The sequence below is a fragment of the Vidua chalybeata genome, chromosome 6 (assembly GCF_026979565.1).
Source record: "Vidua chalybeata isolate OUT-0048 chromosome 6, bVidCha1 merged haplotype, whole genome shotgun sequence".
NCBI classification, from domain to species: Eukaryota; Metazoa; Chordata; class Aves; order Passeriformes; family Viduidae; genus Vidua; species Vidua chalybeata.
In genome coordinates, this window is record NC_071535.1 from 15,115,353 (window position 1) to 15,131,615 (window position 16,263).

Sequence of the window (16,263 nt, forward strand, 5' to 3'; positions counted from 1 at the left end):
CTTTCTGTAAATTTTGATCTTTGAACCATACACGACTTCTTTATCTCCTCTTCAATTGGACAATAAAAATAAAACAAAGCAAAGGACCTTGAATCTTATTAACTATTATTTTAATAGAGTACCAAACCCAAAGCTTTTTAAAGTTTGTAAGGTAATAAATAATACAGTAATTAAAACTATTTAGAATTAGTCTTTTTAAAAGCTAATAAATTTAGTGTGGGTTTACTAAATTCAAACACCTTCCTATTTTCCTCCTTTTTATTCACAGAAGGCTGGCATCTTTATGCAGAGTCTGTGCAATAGAAGTAAAAGCTCTTAATCCTTTCAAATTGTTACTCTACTGTGTTAGAGTTATTAAACATGAAGATAATCTGCCTTGATGTCGCAAGCAAAAAAAGTTCCAATAAAAGTGTATTACCTCCAGTGACTCATCCTGTAATAGCGTAACCAGTTCTTTATGTATTGTATACACATCAGAATTTAAAAGCTTAGCAACCTAAAAAATGACAGTAGGTTAGCAAGGTGAAACATTCTTTAGTTCTATGGCACAACACTGCTTTCTTACTTTACAGCAAGCATGAAGAGACACAGAAAAAAGTGTTTAATTATCAGCTTCCTAAAGTTGTGTACTTTCCCACTAATCACATTAAAAATACGCTTATATAAAGAACATGAGACAAGAAACAGGTCTATTATCTAACTATGAAACATGCTTATAGGATTAACTCTATTTCACATTTAACAAGAATTTTTTAGGCTGCACTGCAAGGCTAGAAATTTCCTTGCAGAATATTCAAATGTTGTAAATTAGGAGAGTTAAGAGTCAGCCTGCTGTATAATTTAGAAGATGAAACACAAAATGTTCTTATCCTGTGCTGGATTTTAGGTTTCCCCAACCTTCCACCTTAAGTTTTTACTCCTTACTCCTTTTGGGTTTTGACGTGACTCATGTGATTCATAAGTCTCATGTAAATTTTTAAAAAACACCAGCAATCCCTCTCCATGCTATTAAAAAGGTTTTATAGCAAGCATAACATAAACTTGAGGAATGAGATTTTTTTTGCCACAAGAAATATTTAGATGATGTTTCTTAATGTTTCTTTAAGCCAAGAGAAAATAAAGTGAATATAAGAGCTTACTTCCAATCAAGATGAAGCTTTAAGGAAATGGCTACAAAGACTTTTATTTTTTGGAAAGTAATACAGATAGCAGAGAATGCCATAAATTACTCATTTTTGTCTGTCACGTGGTTGTCTAGTTAAGCTGTTAAAATTAAATCAATGAGAACTAAATGTACATTTAGACCAAGCTATCATTTTACTTTTTTTTTTTTTTTAATGAGCTAGAATACTTCCCTTATATTCAGGCAGTACCTTAATAGTGCTATACAGCTAAAACAAAATATTATGTAGAATTAGATGCTAATTTTACAGTTTCAACAATTATGCTGGACTATCATTCATTAAAACAAGACATCAATAGGTAATGAGAACTGGAAATCCATACATCTTTCTTACAATGGTGGAAAAAAAGCCATTTTTCTCTCTACTATTCATTTAAAAGTTTTCAGCAAACTGCTTAATTTACCAATTTCCCCAGCAACAAAATGGAATCAAAGCTAGGCTCAAAGACTGAAACACAAAAGTGCTATGAAACACATTTTAGTTTCTGGAATTCACTCCACATAGTTAATATTACCTATGCATTTGTACATTTTTATAATTTTATGAAAGTAACAAGAGTAGAATTTATATAAGCTGAATGGAAATATAAGAATACATATGCTGTTACATCTGCATAAATTTCCAAGTAGTTTCATATTAAATTGAGCATTTCATTTGGATTTGTTCCACAAAAATATTCCTCATATATACCAGCAAACTACAGCTCTAAAGGTTTTCAGGCACAAAAGGGGGAAGTTCCTTTCTCCCATTTTTCTGTTTTCTAATACTATTGAAAAACTTCAAATATTATAGTTAGTACATTTGTCTATTTTTGTGGTACTAGATGACCAAAAGTTTCTTCTAGCTTTTGCTCCTTACAATCTGACCTAGCAGTAATCTCTTGTAGACAAATGTCACACAACTTAAATAAAATACTGTGTGTATATGGGCTATATACAGAGGTCAGATGGAACTGAACACCCTTGGCGAACTAAATAATTTCAATACATTTTCTCCTGTCTTTTTATTTTGGTTGAACAGCCACAAATGTAAGCCTAAAGACAACAACAAAATAAAACCACGTGAGCAGTAACAAAGAACCATTGTAGACTTACTTCAAAGAAACTTATGGCCATGGTATATCTGACAGGAACTTCGGGGTCATGACAAAGGCAGAAGAATATAGAATAAAGTTCTAAATGGAAGTTCTTTGGATCCACAAAAACAATCATGGCCTGTGGAAGGAAAAAAGTCCTTTTTTAAACTACACAGCTAAAGGATGACACTAGCAGAGATTATCAGATGAGCTTGAGAGGTAACAGGTTGTTATTTTAGGGAGTACGTGTGGAGGTTTTGCTGGCCTTGTAAAACATAGGCACCAGACAAAATCCAGAACTGAGACCTAAACGGAATTTATTTATCATCCAGACATGATGCAGGCTGTTTTTTTGAAGATAAGGACTAAAACCAGGAGATATAAAACTTCAGATTTATAAATATTGTTTATGTTTCTATACTTTAGCAAAAACTGCAAATGGATACTTCAAAAACAAACATTTTAGCAAGCAACAAAGCAAGAATCTGAATTTCAATATGATTGTGTTTGTACATACCTTGGTTTTGCTCAAATAAACCAACAGATGTCTACCCACATACAGTGTGTTTGCCTTTAAAAGGCAGAAGAGAAAACAGCTGTCTAGGCTCTTGTTGCAAACACATTTTCATTGAATACAAATGCAGAATGTCAAAATACAAAGTACATTTACAAAAATATGACTGGTGTATTAAAGACCTCACATAAAATTGAAAAGACTTTCTGTACTCAGGCAGGAACATGACTAAAACATCAACCTGAGCATTCAGTTTCAATCTCTAACTCCCAAGAATGATGTGACACACAATGAATGTGAAAGTGTAGATTCAAGTGGTTTGAAACTGGGGACTCTGTTTTACAGACGTTTTCCCAAAGGTCTTTTCCCTTTGTGCTAAGCGTTTGGAGAAAATGTGCAGGAAAGAATAAGGTCAGTAAACTCTTAGAACACCACTTCCTTGGTCCAAATTTGCCAATAATTTTCTGAGGCTTTGCAAAGAGTAGTATTTCCTGCTCTTTTGCACAACCTCACTAACGGAAACTTTGCAGTAAAGAGCTAAAATCTAGCTAATAATGAACAATTTGGGAATAACTCTTGGGATAATCACTTGTACAGTCCTATTTAGAGAACTGCGTGCACAACACAAATTAAGATTAAACCTTAAATTAATATTACTTACTGGAAAATTGTAAGCACAATTCTTCCTCACTGAAATATACTTCTTTTCCTGTTCCAGAGTTTGCAGATGTAGTTGATTATCATTATGCCCATTTTCCTGCTGTAAACCCAATGTGGAAAGCTTCTTATAAAATTCCAAAAACCGCAAGTGCTGTTCAGGAGTAAAAATGCCTCAAAAAACAAACAAACAAACAAAACAACAAACTTTCCTCATTACAAATGCTATTAATAATGTACCCAAACAAATCTTATTTTAAAATATCAAATACCTTGATTTTATCCCTCCTCTTCCTTCTACCTCCCTTGAATCTAACAGAATATAATCACTACAGACAAGTACTCAGAACATACTGGAATGTAACTAGCAAGAAGAATTTAAAAACTACAAGTACGTTAGGTAATAAGAGAATAACCAAGAAAAGGCTGAATTATCTATTCCAGAGGGCAAGGAAAAGCTATCATTGATTGGTATCAAGAATGCCGAAATGCTTAATAATTTTTTTTTTAAATTCCAGCAATATCATCAGGCTGAGTACAATTAATGACTCTGACAAAAATTCAAGCTTTAAGTAGAGAAACAACAGGTCAGTGGATCTTAAACAAGAGGTTTTCAAAATGTGCAGTCAGATGTGCTTCATTCCAGTACTCAAAGTACTAGTTGTTGAAATCTTAAATAACAGAATAGAAAAGGGCTGAAGTGGTACTTATATTTAATAGCTGGAGAGGGAAAGGACAAGCCACGTAATTACGTAAGTCAGGTTACTTTCACATCTTTGAAAAATATGTGAAACAAACTGAAAAAACAACAAAAAAATCTACTACTAAATACCAATACACCCACATATACCCCCGACAAAAAACAGCAGTAGCCAACATGGCAAAAGGAAAACTTGTCAAACTGATTCAATTTCCTTCTAGTATGTAATAACAGAACCTGTGAAACCAAAGAGGCAATAAGGGTCATGACTTTCACAATAAGGGAACAGGAATGATAGATTAAAAACTACAAAAGTGCTCCAAAACTACATGGAAAAATAGCTAAGAGAAAACTACCCATATGCCAATGACAAGATAGGCAATTGTATAAAGTAAGTTCTATCCTAGTTGTGGTACTAGTCAGTATTTTCCTTGATCTTTTGGATGCTAGACAAGAGGTTTTGCTTATTCAGCATTCTGAAAGCATCAACCAAGGACAGAGAATGTTTATTCTTCAGAAAGACAGTTTAAAAAGATCTTCAGTAACTGGACATATGGTCTTAAAACTTTAGACTATTATTCCATTAGAACAGCAGTAAGGTACCATGCTTAGCCTGATCTGCATCACCTGCACAAGGCCAGGAAAGAGAAAGACTAACTAGCTACTAGACTTTTTTAAAAAGGCAATTTTTCACACTGAAAAATGTGAACAGCAATATATCTGGCAAGACATGTGAAGTAACCCCTTCATTTCATTCAACTGTCCTAAGGCACTTCAACACTTCAAGAAAAATATGAACTTGTCAGATGGAGTTCAGAGGTGAAGAAAGATCAGGAGTTAGTCATTCAACCTAGAGAAAAGAAGACTGGAAAAACATGATAAACACAGGATGGACTGTCCTAGCTCTCTGTTTCTGAAAATAACATTTTGAACAGCCATTTCAAGTAATCCGTAGTGAAGCAATGGTCACTTTGATCGTCTCTAACATAATCATGAAGGTTCATTTTAAAAAGCTGTAGGAAAGATCAAAGGTTTTAAGAGTCTAGAGGGAAATTAAAATGTAAAGCCATGATTCTGTGCTGTTCCTCCACAGGTACTATATGGTAGGCAGAACTATCAAGGAAAGTTGTGCTGCGCTCAAATGAAAATTCAAGCACAGATTATGGATGTAAAAATTACGAGTACAGATTTGGCCTCAGCTGCAGCTGGGGGAATACACGACATTAGAACTTTCTCCCCTGAAGTTCCTTATGGCTCACACTCTGCACTGTGCCTTAAAAAGGAGATCAAGCATAGAAAAGAACAAAGCTAACATCATAATGTTTTCAAACGTTTTTAGTTTCAAAAATTCAATCATCCAAATCACAAGCTCCAGAATACCCACAAATATCAGTCAAACCAATGAAGATGAAACACCATGTTTCCATCTTTGACCCTGTCTAAACAAAACAAAAATAACAATAAACAATAAGCAGATGGTCACCCTAAGAGGAAATTTCCAAAATCTAACTAACTACCATTTCATTTTTCCCCCCATTCCAAGGGGTTCAAATTCTCCAATCTTCCCTCGTGTTTAAGATTTTTTCAAAGAAATTAAATCATACCATATAATCCATTACACAGTTTCCCTAAATGGAAAGATAAAGAAACTAGGATAGATTCATCTGTTTTGAAGGATTTTTCACAGAACGATTTCACTAATGGGAGAACAGTTTGACTCCGATCATCTGAAAAACAAAAGAAATTTTTAGAGTTAGCCATTTGTCAACATTTTAAAAAGAGCACAGAGACTGACCTTCTGTAGTAAATTGAGAAAAATTTCATTTAACATTCTCAGGATTACTTCTGGCACGGACTCACTGAAGGTACAAAAGAGGTAGAGAGAATGATCCTAAATTTAGTACCTTTCCTGTTATGTTCATTTTTTGTTTGTTCTTAGTGAAAAGGCATCCTCCAGTAAAGGATGAGGCAGAGAATAAATAAACAGTGACTACCTTCTCCATCCACCAAGAATATAGAGAGAGAAAGAATACTGCAGTATTCCTACAAGATTTCCTGCAATAGTAGGAATACAGGGAGATCAAGACTGAACATGACTGTGACAGTAAATAGAAAACTCAGGATATTCTGCAAGTTAATTTTTTAAACCTACTGAGAAGTGTTTCAAAATCTTTTGGTATACAATAAATTCATAGAGAAACAAAACAATTAAAGACACAGGAAAGAAATTAAATAATTTAGAAATTAAAGCCAAATCCAAACACTGTGTCGTTATAAAATAAACAAGCAAATGTTTGAAGAAATTTGTATCTTTGGACTTATGTTAAATAAAATCAGTGTATTAAAATGTTTGAGTTTTAAAGGGATAATGATTTTTTAATGGCAGATCAACAGCAAAATTCAGCAAATAATTGTGGCTGAACAAAGTTAGATTGGCCTTGGAGAAATATTTTGATATTGTGGGAGAGAAACTCTAGGATGTAATTTTGGGTCATCTACCTTCAAAATTGTTCATTTTCTAGTTCAGCCATGAAAGCAAAACCCACGCAAACCCCATTTCTAGAAAAATGCCTTCAAAACCTGTAAATAACCCCTGATTGCTTTCTCTAAGCTTCTTACAGTAACTCAAAGCATTAGTTACAGCAGGGGGTGGGGGAGGAGGAGTGAAGACTGAGAGGTGCAAAGAAAAGCACAAACTTGATAGCATCAATACAGAGGCTCAAGAATTAGAAAATTAACCTACTATCATACTTACTGATATAAACACTCATTGCTAAAAAGTCCATTTACAGTATTCTCCTCAAAACTATACTATTTTTTTATTTTCCTTATCCACTCCTCTATATGGCTTAAATACAACCATATATTGTAGTAATTCATCACCAAGTTCCTGTACAGTACATTTTTGTTGAGCTAACACTTTGTATTCCGTGTACTGATAGCACGAAATTAATTAGTTAAATACTAGCAACACAATATTTCCATAATTCATGCAGTAATTTTACTCATTCCATTTAGGCATATTACATTAGAAACTTGGAATATGGTAATTGATTTCATGGACAACTAGCTCACCTCCCTTAAAACTTTCTGCATATAAAGCACTTCAAGACATGAAATATAAGGAAATATAAAGGACAAAGCAATGAAGAAAATAAAATCAGAAATGTCTGAATAATGCAGTCAGAACAAAGAGCATTTAAATACAATTATAAGAAGCACTAGAGCACTAGGAATTGGGCTAGTAAGTCTAAATTAGATTCTTACCTGCATCAAACATATCGAGCAGATTCACCAAGGTCTCAAAAGCTGCCAGGCGTACACTGCTGCCCTCATCTCTTGCCAGCTCCACTAACTCAGGAAGCACCACAGTTTTTGTTAGTTCTGTCCTGGAACGTGAAGCAAGCAGTCAAAAGAAAACTTACAATGAAACAATACTGCCACTGCAAAACAGAATTCTACCTTGAAATACTAATTTAGGTATTTTTTGGGTAGTCCAGAAGAAAAAACAGACAAAGTTCTAAGGAAATTAAAGTTAAATAAAAAACCTCCAGTCAACCTCATGACTTTTCTTCTTTGTCAACCAAGGAAACATGCAAACTTTAAATGCAGAACTTCATCATTAAAAAAGCATTCAAATTAGCTCAAAATAAATTAGAGAAAATGTAGCCTGAAAAAAAAAAAATCAAAGGACTCCAGCTATTTCACTGTATCACTAAGAAAATTCTTATGATCAAATATGCTCAATATGATGGTCCAAAGTCAAAATTTAATAAGTATGAGCCACGTTGGATTGAAGTGTCTGGAAATTTTATACATCAAAGATAAGCCTTCTTTAAAGAGAACATCTATTGCTCAGAAAAAATGTGATTTCCCAACTAGTCTAAACACTGACTTTTGGCCTTGGTTTAAAGTAGCAAAGAAAGGGTTCTTCTTGTCCTTTTTGGCCTTGGTATGTACTGACCTACTAACATACTGCTGATACTTAACTCCAAGATACTGAAATTAAAATCTTCAAAATATCCCTTCCAATTGGACTAAAGCAGTAACAGCTGCCCCTTTTGTAAGTCAATATAAACAATAATCCTTTCAAAAGTTTATAATCAGCATCAAAGTAATTTGCACCTTACAGAGTTTATTACACCTACCAGCAAATCAAGAGCTGTTAACAGTACTCTTCCAAGCAAATGATTAAGCATTCAAATAAAATTATGAGAAAATTATAGATCATTTAGTGGCAATAACACTAACTGGTAAAAATAAGTATTTGGACTGTTATCACATTATACGTTCAATATTTACCTGAAAATTTGCTCATGTCTGTTTAGTTATTTTTTTATTTACCTACTATTTATTCATCCTCAACATGACACACTGGAATAGCTTTCATACTGAAAGCACTCAATGTTCACCATTTCTCATGAGATTAAATAATCTAAGGCACTGAGAAGGAAATAAGTAAAAACGTTAGAGATGGAACAATCTATACAAATACATTAATGCTAAAGATAAAAGTTGGTGAGGAAACAATTAAAGAAAAATACACAGGACAGATCACTAATTGATAACAAAGTATTTAGGCATATCAAACCCACTATTCTAAGGCAAGGTAAATTACTAGTCATTTACTAGTAATTTACCTGTGGCTGTCATTTGCCACTGCATAATACCTGTGATTTTTTTAAACTTCCAACTCCCAGAAAGAATAAGTGAAATTTAGTTCATTTCAAAGACACTAAACAGAATTAAGAAAATTTTCCTTTCCTTTCTTACTAGTATAAGATGTAATCTGTCTCTGTTGTCTAGCACTGGGTAAGAAATGTTACTTGATAAATTTTCAAACTGTAAAAGCAAGTTACTGCTTTTTTTTCCTTCCTGACAAAATAGCAGGTAGAGAGACCTTGAGTTTTAAAATATTTGTTCACTCAGAGACTAATCCTGTATGTAATTAACATTTTCTTTTATTAAAGTTCCAGACTTTTTCAATCCTATGTGTGAATTTTGAAGGCCTTCAAGCTTTGAGTAAAAGTTGATACTGAACTGAAATTTGCTTACAAAAGCCATTTAGCATTCTTTCTCAAAACACTGCACAATAATTATTAAAACTGCTAATACTTGCTAGAATTTTTAAATAAGACAAATACCACCAATGGATAATTGAGATCATTTCAAGAAGCTATAGATTAAGTCATAATTTAAAAAATCTGCTGGATTTATGGTTCAGCAATCTTACTATAAAAGAGAAAGAAAAATCTAATAGTGGAAAAGAGACAACTGCCAACAGCCAATTACTAAGAACACATCTGTACATTCCAAATTCACTATTGAGTATGCATGAATTGAGCAATTTTAAAAGGAGTTTTTAGGTTTACATTTTAGAGAAATATTTTGCATTTAAGATCAGTCAGGCAAATTGCACTCACCCTATTCCTCGAGCTACATGTTCCAGTTGCCGACACATGCAAGTTCTGACTTCATATTCCACATCCTGGCACAGTGATTTTACCAATGGAAGAACCTCTCTTTTAACACTAAAAATGTGAACATTTTTTATTAATATACAGAACAAGAATATATAAAATCTATTGAGTAGTACTGAACTTTACTCACATATTATTTGTTTATCCCATATATTACTAATTTATCACACTCAGTAAAGGATTTTTCTGATAATCAGCAATTAGAAAAGAATATTGTACATTGGGTGCAAATATGTGTTACAAAGAAACAGGAAAAGGAATATTTACTGCCATTAAAATTTGCTCATATTCATCTGTAGTTTCTTATAAACTACAAAAATAGTAGGTAGGCTACTTTAGTAGGATGCTGTCCTCATTTAATAACTTCTAATCTTCAGTACAATTTCTGAACAGTCACTGAAAGAATAAAAAGATTATATAAATGGAAATGCAAATCCCAATTAAATGTCTGTAATACCTCATCTTTGGTATGCAGGTATCTCCCAAGACATAATTAGGAAGAAAGGAGAAAAAGAATTTAAGATTAAAAGCTTGAATATTGCAATGCCTTCAGGCAAGTAGATGAAGTATTCATGTAAATCAATGGCAGACATAAAATAAAAATTTTGATTCCCATTTCAGTAAAAACACATATTACAACTTGGCAGAATCAGCCATTGTGTTTCCTTTCACTGCCCAAGGTTCTATCATAAGTATTCATAAAATATCTCTATAAAAATCCTTATGTTATTGCAAAACTCAAGATAAATAATATGTAGATATTGACAAGCAAATTTTCAAGCCAGCTTGCACAGCCTCCCTTCATTCAGTGAAAATTAATTTACTTCTTACAGAAAAAATTTAGCCTCAAGTTTCAAAAATTGTAGCCTTGGAAGTTCGGCATTTTAGAACACATTAAATTAGGGGCTACGTAAAAAGAAAAAAATACTTTTTAACTTGGAACATTGGAGGGTAGAAAAACTAATGTTCCATGACAAGGACAGGATATAAAAAAAAACTAGGAATAACATCGAATACAAAGTTTTTAATTATAGCATAAATTTTATTAGGAAAAACTGTGCCATTCTGTAGAAGAAAGTGAAGATATGCTTATATATTGCCTACTCCTGAGGATAGATATGTCTTCTGGGCCTGCACCCAGAGTCCTTCTGAAAGGGTAATGAGAGCGCGTCCTGAATTTTACTCAGTCTGCCACGTTCTACACCTGAGGACCCAGCTCTCTTTTCAGGCCTCTGAACTGCACTCAAGAGCTCTCTACCAGAAGAATAAGACATCCCAGAAAATTCTGAGTTATCATCTTAAAAAGTAGTGGCTGTGCAGAAAAGGTGCTAAGACTTGTTTACTGAAATGTGGGGATTCCTGCTTCTGAAGAGCAAGGAATCATGTTGAAGAAGCACCACAAAAAATGTGATTATTATGGCTACTAATTAACACTACTATATTTTACATAAGATTCCAAGTAATCCGCAAAGTCACTTATTTCCATGAGAATGCAACATCAAATAAATAAATGCAACTGCTATTCTGACAGAGTCCTAAAGATCTGGAACATAAAGATTTGGTAACATTCTCAAAAAATACTACTCTACCATTTTCATTAACTTTTCAATACCCAACAAGTATAGTCTAAACAGCAAATGAAGATTTAGATAGTTTTGTTTTGGGTGCTTCTAGCTCTTTTATATTGAAGAAAAAAAAACATAATCTAAATAAATTTATTCCTAAATGTCTTGTACTATTGTCATGTTGTTCTTCTTTTCTGATATGCTGAATTCTTACATTTTGGGACAGATCAAAATCATTCTTAGAGTGGGCTTCCTCAACTAGACAGTTTCTGGGCCTTTACTGGCCCACGGTGGATTTCTATTGTAATTCAAAGTCACGTTGTACCGGATTGCCCAGATAGCAAACACATTTGGTAAAGTGGTCATGCTATCACAAGTCTGGGTAAACTGACCAAGGAAGGTACCACACCAACAGCTTTGGGCAGATGAGAGACTCGGATTTACTTTCATCATTGCACCCTTTTCTGTCCAGACTCACAGACACTGAATCTAAGGGCTGGATAATATCAGGGAACAGCAGTAATTCCTCCTATATCTACATTTTAATCAGGGATAGAAAAAAAACAGATCAACATGCTAGATTTGGTTACATAATAAAAAGTTAGGAATGGAATTCCTCTTCCTATGAGAAGAAACTCAAAGGAGGTGAAGTTGTGTTTTCTGCCTGTAAGATTGCAGAGAAATTCACTGTGTGGGCTATTTTCTAGTAAGAAAAACAATATGGAAAAATGGCCTGAAAATGGTATCCATTCAAATCTGTGAAAGAACATACAAACTCAAGTTATAAAATGTTGAACATCAGCAAGTCTAAACATGCCAGTTAAATAATGAAAAGGATCTGTGAAAAAAAAGTATTTCATTTCTGCAATAACATCTACTTTTATTGTGGTAATTTTTGTCCACTAAAACAGAGAAACACTGGTTTACACTCTGGAATGAAAATATATTAACAGTCTACTTACATATGAGCTTCAAATTTGTTAGCTAATTTTCCTATGATTTTACAACTGACTAAACGGGACTGAAGTGTTTGAGAAAGCTGTGCTTTGGAAACAAGAGGATTCAGGATCTACATGGAAAAAAAAGAAGAAATATGAAGAGAAAAATTGTGAGCATCAAATAAAGTATTCCTCTTCTTTAAAAAAAATCTACGAAAACATATCCCAAATGTCATTAACCTTCTCACTGAATTAATCAGTACTAACAAGAATGGCACCTATGCACATCAATAGTATTTTTTTTTTTAATGCCATCTTTAAAATTACATTGCAATTAAATTTTGGAGGTGACTAGAATAATTTCTCTGTGTTTCTTCCAACTTTATTTTTTACCCTTTAGAAGCTGAATTTTTAAACAGTTCTGGATTTTATTCTTATTTCAATGAGAATTTTTATACTACACAAACAATCATATATTTAAATCTCCATATTGTTTTAAATTATAAACACAGTCAATATGTCTGTTGCAAACCTTTTAAACTTAACAAAATACGAACATTTAAAAGTGAATAAATTATCTGACTAAAGGAGACTGGCATTATAACTTAGTGACAGATTTTATTCTTCTGTCTTGAGCTACACAGTGAAAAATTAAGAGTGTTTGCAGTGCATTAGAGTTTTGTTACACCAAGAACTACTGAAATACACTAAGGAATGGCTCTCCAGCATTCGGTTCCATTTAGCAAATATTGGAATTTTAGTCCAATAGTAAACAAAATGTAGTTTCTTCATGAAGACATAGAGTGAGATACTACCCTGTAAACCAAAACAGGATGCAGGAAAACATGTTACTGAGAATACAAAGTGCAGTGGAAATGTTACAGTGGAGTGTAAGTAAGTGCTGACTTTATTTGCTGAAGAACACTACTTTTCTTAAGGTGACCTTCCTGTCTCACCTGTCGCCCATTCGTCTCTTACAGTGTGTCCCATAACCATTACCATTTTCTCAGGTAAGGAACTGTCACAAATCTGACTGAAGTTAATAAAAGTTTCAGGGAAATACAATCTTACAATATTTTTTTTTTTTTGTTAGCATGAGAGATTAGTATTACCTCATGTCTGACAGTTTCTTTTGGTAAAGCTTCTATTACAGCAAGAAGAGTTTCTAACCATGCATTGCTGACACCTGTTTAAAAGATACAAGTTTTATGTGATGTCTTATATTGTACATACAACAACTAAACCAAAACATATACCAGATTTACAAAATTTGCTCTAACTTTTTACACATATCTTCAAGGAGCTATGAATCTGAAAGCCACTATATTAATATTCAAGGCTTCAGTGTACAAAGTAGGATAGGTAAGAAGCAAGGTCTGCCCCCATTTCTTTTCCCTTTCCAACTCCTATATAAAATTAATAACTACTCTGATTGCTTTATAAAGCTAATTTCCTTCATTTAGAAGCATATTCTTTTCTTACGCCCACTGAAAGTTTCTAGTTGCACAACAGGCCTTTTCTTTCCTTTGTATTCTAAAATTAATGTCAAAGAAATTAAGAAAAAATAATCAACACAGAAGAAATGTCAACCCTCCACCCTCCATTTTGTCAGACGCAAAACGTTGGTACTTCAGGAGAAGCTCAGACTCAGAAACAACTTTGGGATTTAATCCTTCAGACAAAGTGAGAGGGTTTTTTTTGCTTCAGTCAGAATTACATTTAAATATCAGTATGAATATCAGTGGTCATCATGCAGAAATCTTCTGATTCATGCAAGTCTAGATACAAAGTCACAGTGACTGCACTCACTGTTGACACAGTATTGTAGGATCACTAAGGAAACAAAACATGTAGAGGTCATCAGCCATCAGAGCAGCTGTAGAGCCCTGACCTGCATCTCTGTGTTCCAGGTTCTGGAGAATGATGTGTAGGAAGGAGTGGGAGTACGTATGAATGGACACCGACTCCTCTTGCAGAACAGTCAAAAAAGAAACAGCAGCTGTTAACTGCATTTCCACTCCTGCAACATGCAGAACCTCCTGTATAATTACAAATTATAACAATTTAGAGTGAGGCAGAAATGTACTGAAAGAATATCCAAATTTTTACACTCACTTTTAGAATTAATATGCAACAACCTGGGTAAACTAAAAAATTTCCTGTAAAATTATTTTCTCTTAACAGGAATTTACTGTAGACATTAAACTTTCTTATGATATATCATGAATCTTCTAAGAAAAAAAAATTACTTATAATATCTTTTGAGACTTTAAGTTTCATCAATGCAATGCATGGATTTTTCTACTTTACAAAACGAGAGGTAGAAACAGCCAGCCAACAATTGCACTTCTGATGTTTATGCACATGAATTAAAAATAAGTATTTCATTCATTCATTCATTCATTCATTCATTCATTCATTCATTCATTCATTCAGTAAGAGATACTAAAATAGCAGAAGGCAATTAAAATTTCATCCCTTGAATAACATGGAATGCAAACGAAAAGTACATATATACAGTCTTAAGAATAAAGCAAGATACACTAGAATATTTATCTAGCTAACTAAACATTTGTATTTCTGATCTCTGACACACAAGAATGTCATTAATTAGGTTGCCTTTAAAACCATCCACTCAAAAGTTAAACAAAGTTAATATGTTGAAGTCAAATGAAATATTACTGTGTTTTTTTAATTTAAAAACAGGCAATTTAAATTTTAAATTTCAGATTTATGCACAGACCTTTCAGGATGCAATCTTTGACACAGCATTCATTGTAACTATTAATAATTGTAAATATCTATCAACTAAGTGAACATTCTATTTGCTTACTTTTCTAAGTGTATCTATTTCCTGAGAAAATAAAAAGTTAAATATTCTACTACTAAAGAATTACTCTCATTTTACAAATTACTCCAAATTCAGTAGGAGTCTAAAGCCCATACTTCCTACTTAGCACTTTATATATGTGGTTTTGTTTCTTTTTTAACCTGCTTGATATGAACAGTGTTTTCTCAGATCACTCACCCAAAATCAAAAATAAGCTGGACTTTTAATTGAAAATAAAAATAAGCCTGGATCATATTTTTTTTAAAAATACTCCTTTTACAGGTAAGTGCATAATTGCTAATGGATTGCACTGTTCACTGGGTTACAAGCTGGCTGCATGGCTGGGTCCTGAGTGTTGGTGAATGGAATTACATCCAGCTGGCAGACAGTCACAAGTGGGGATCCCCAGGGCTCAGTGCTGGGGCCAGTCCTGTTTAATGTCTTCATTAAAATCAAGGCCAAGGCCAATGGTCTGAGGTTCAACAAAGGCAAGCACTGGGTCCTACACCTGGGTCACACAAACCCCTGCAGTGCTACAGGCTGGGGACAGAGTGGCTGGAGCATGGCTCTCCTCACTAAAAGGGTGGTCAGGCACTGGAACTGGCTGCCAGGGACATGGTGGAACCACCATTCCTGGAAGTGTTCAAAAGGCACCTGAATATGGAACTCAGTGACATGGTGAAAATAGCGCTGCTGGGTAAACAACCGGACGCAATAATCTAAGGGTTTTTCTAAATTTAACAATTCTATGGCTCTAAGCATTGCATATCAGAGGAATTTTGTTGAGAAAATAGTTTGTAGAGAATATCTGAGAAATTACTATTTCACTTAGTAAAAAACAAGTTTTCATTCTACAAATGTCAAACCATTTGTACACACAAATGTACAATGATTAGCTTATCTCATTTCAAGGAGAACAATAACACATCTCTCAAGATAAGTTTCTTTTGGTAAAGTTTCTATTACCTGTCTCAGTTTAAAACCATGTTTCTTTCTCTGTGTCCTTGCTCCCACAAATGAAAAAGGAAACAGTATTGTGCTGCTTTCCAACAAAATATGTGCATTCAACACCCATGAAAACCGTCTTCTTCTTATTTCCACAGACTCTGCCTTTGTTCCACCACTGCTCTTACAGCCACAGCCAAGAAAGAATACGGACACCTACCAATTTTGTATTTTGAATATTTTTGGGATCAGAATACCTGGGAATCCCAGAATTCTGGGATTCTAGCTTAAAACTTTTTCAAAAAAACATCACCAAGAGAACCAAGAGAACTATCCACATACTGTAGAAGCAAACACAGCAGTGCAGACCAGAAA

The 16,263-nt window shown here is 33.7% G+C and overlaps 1 protein-coding gene across 3 annotated transcripts in view; it reads right to left on the minus strand.

The window, feature by feature from the left end:
* PPP4R4 (protein phosphatase 4 regulatory subunit 4) overlaps positions 1-16,263 on the minus strand; it is a 58,891-nt gene that overhangs the window by 16,827 nt on the left and 25,801 nt on the right. For all 3 annotated transcript variants that reach the window (XM_053946061.1, XM_053946060.1, XM_053946062.1), the window contains exons 4-12: positions 14,005-14,152; positions 13,226-13,299; positions 12,138-12,244; positions 9,554-9,661; positions 7,398-7,519; positions 5,735-5,857; positions 3,435-3,604; positions 2,279-2,398; positions 419-496 (exon numbers count right to left, since the gene is read on the minus strand). In XM_053946061.1, the coding sequence (XP_053802036.1) occupies positions 419-496; positions 2,279-2,398; positions 3,435-3,604; positions 5,735-5,857; positions 7,398-7,519; positions 9,554-9,661; positions 12,138-12,244; positions 13,226-13,299; positions 14,005-14,152 (1,050 nt within the window). The remainder of the gene's footprint in view (positions 1-418; positions 497-2,278; positions 2,399-3,434; positions 3,605-5,734; positions 5,858-7,397; positions 7,520-9,553; positions 9,662-12,137; positions 12,245-13,225; positions 13,300-14,004; positions 14,153-16,263) is intronic.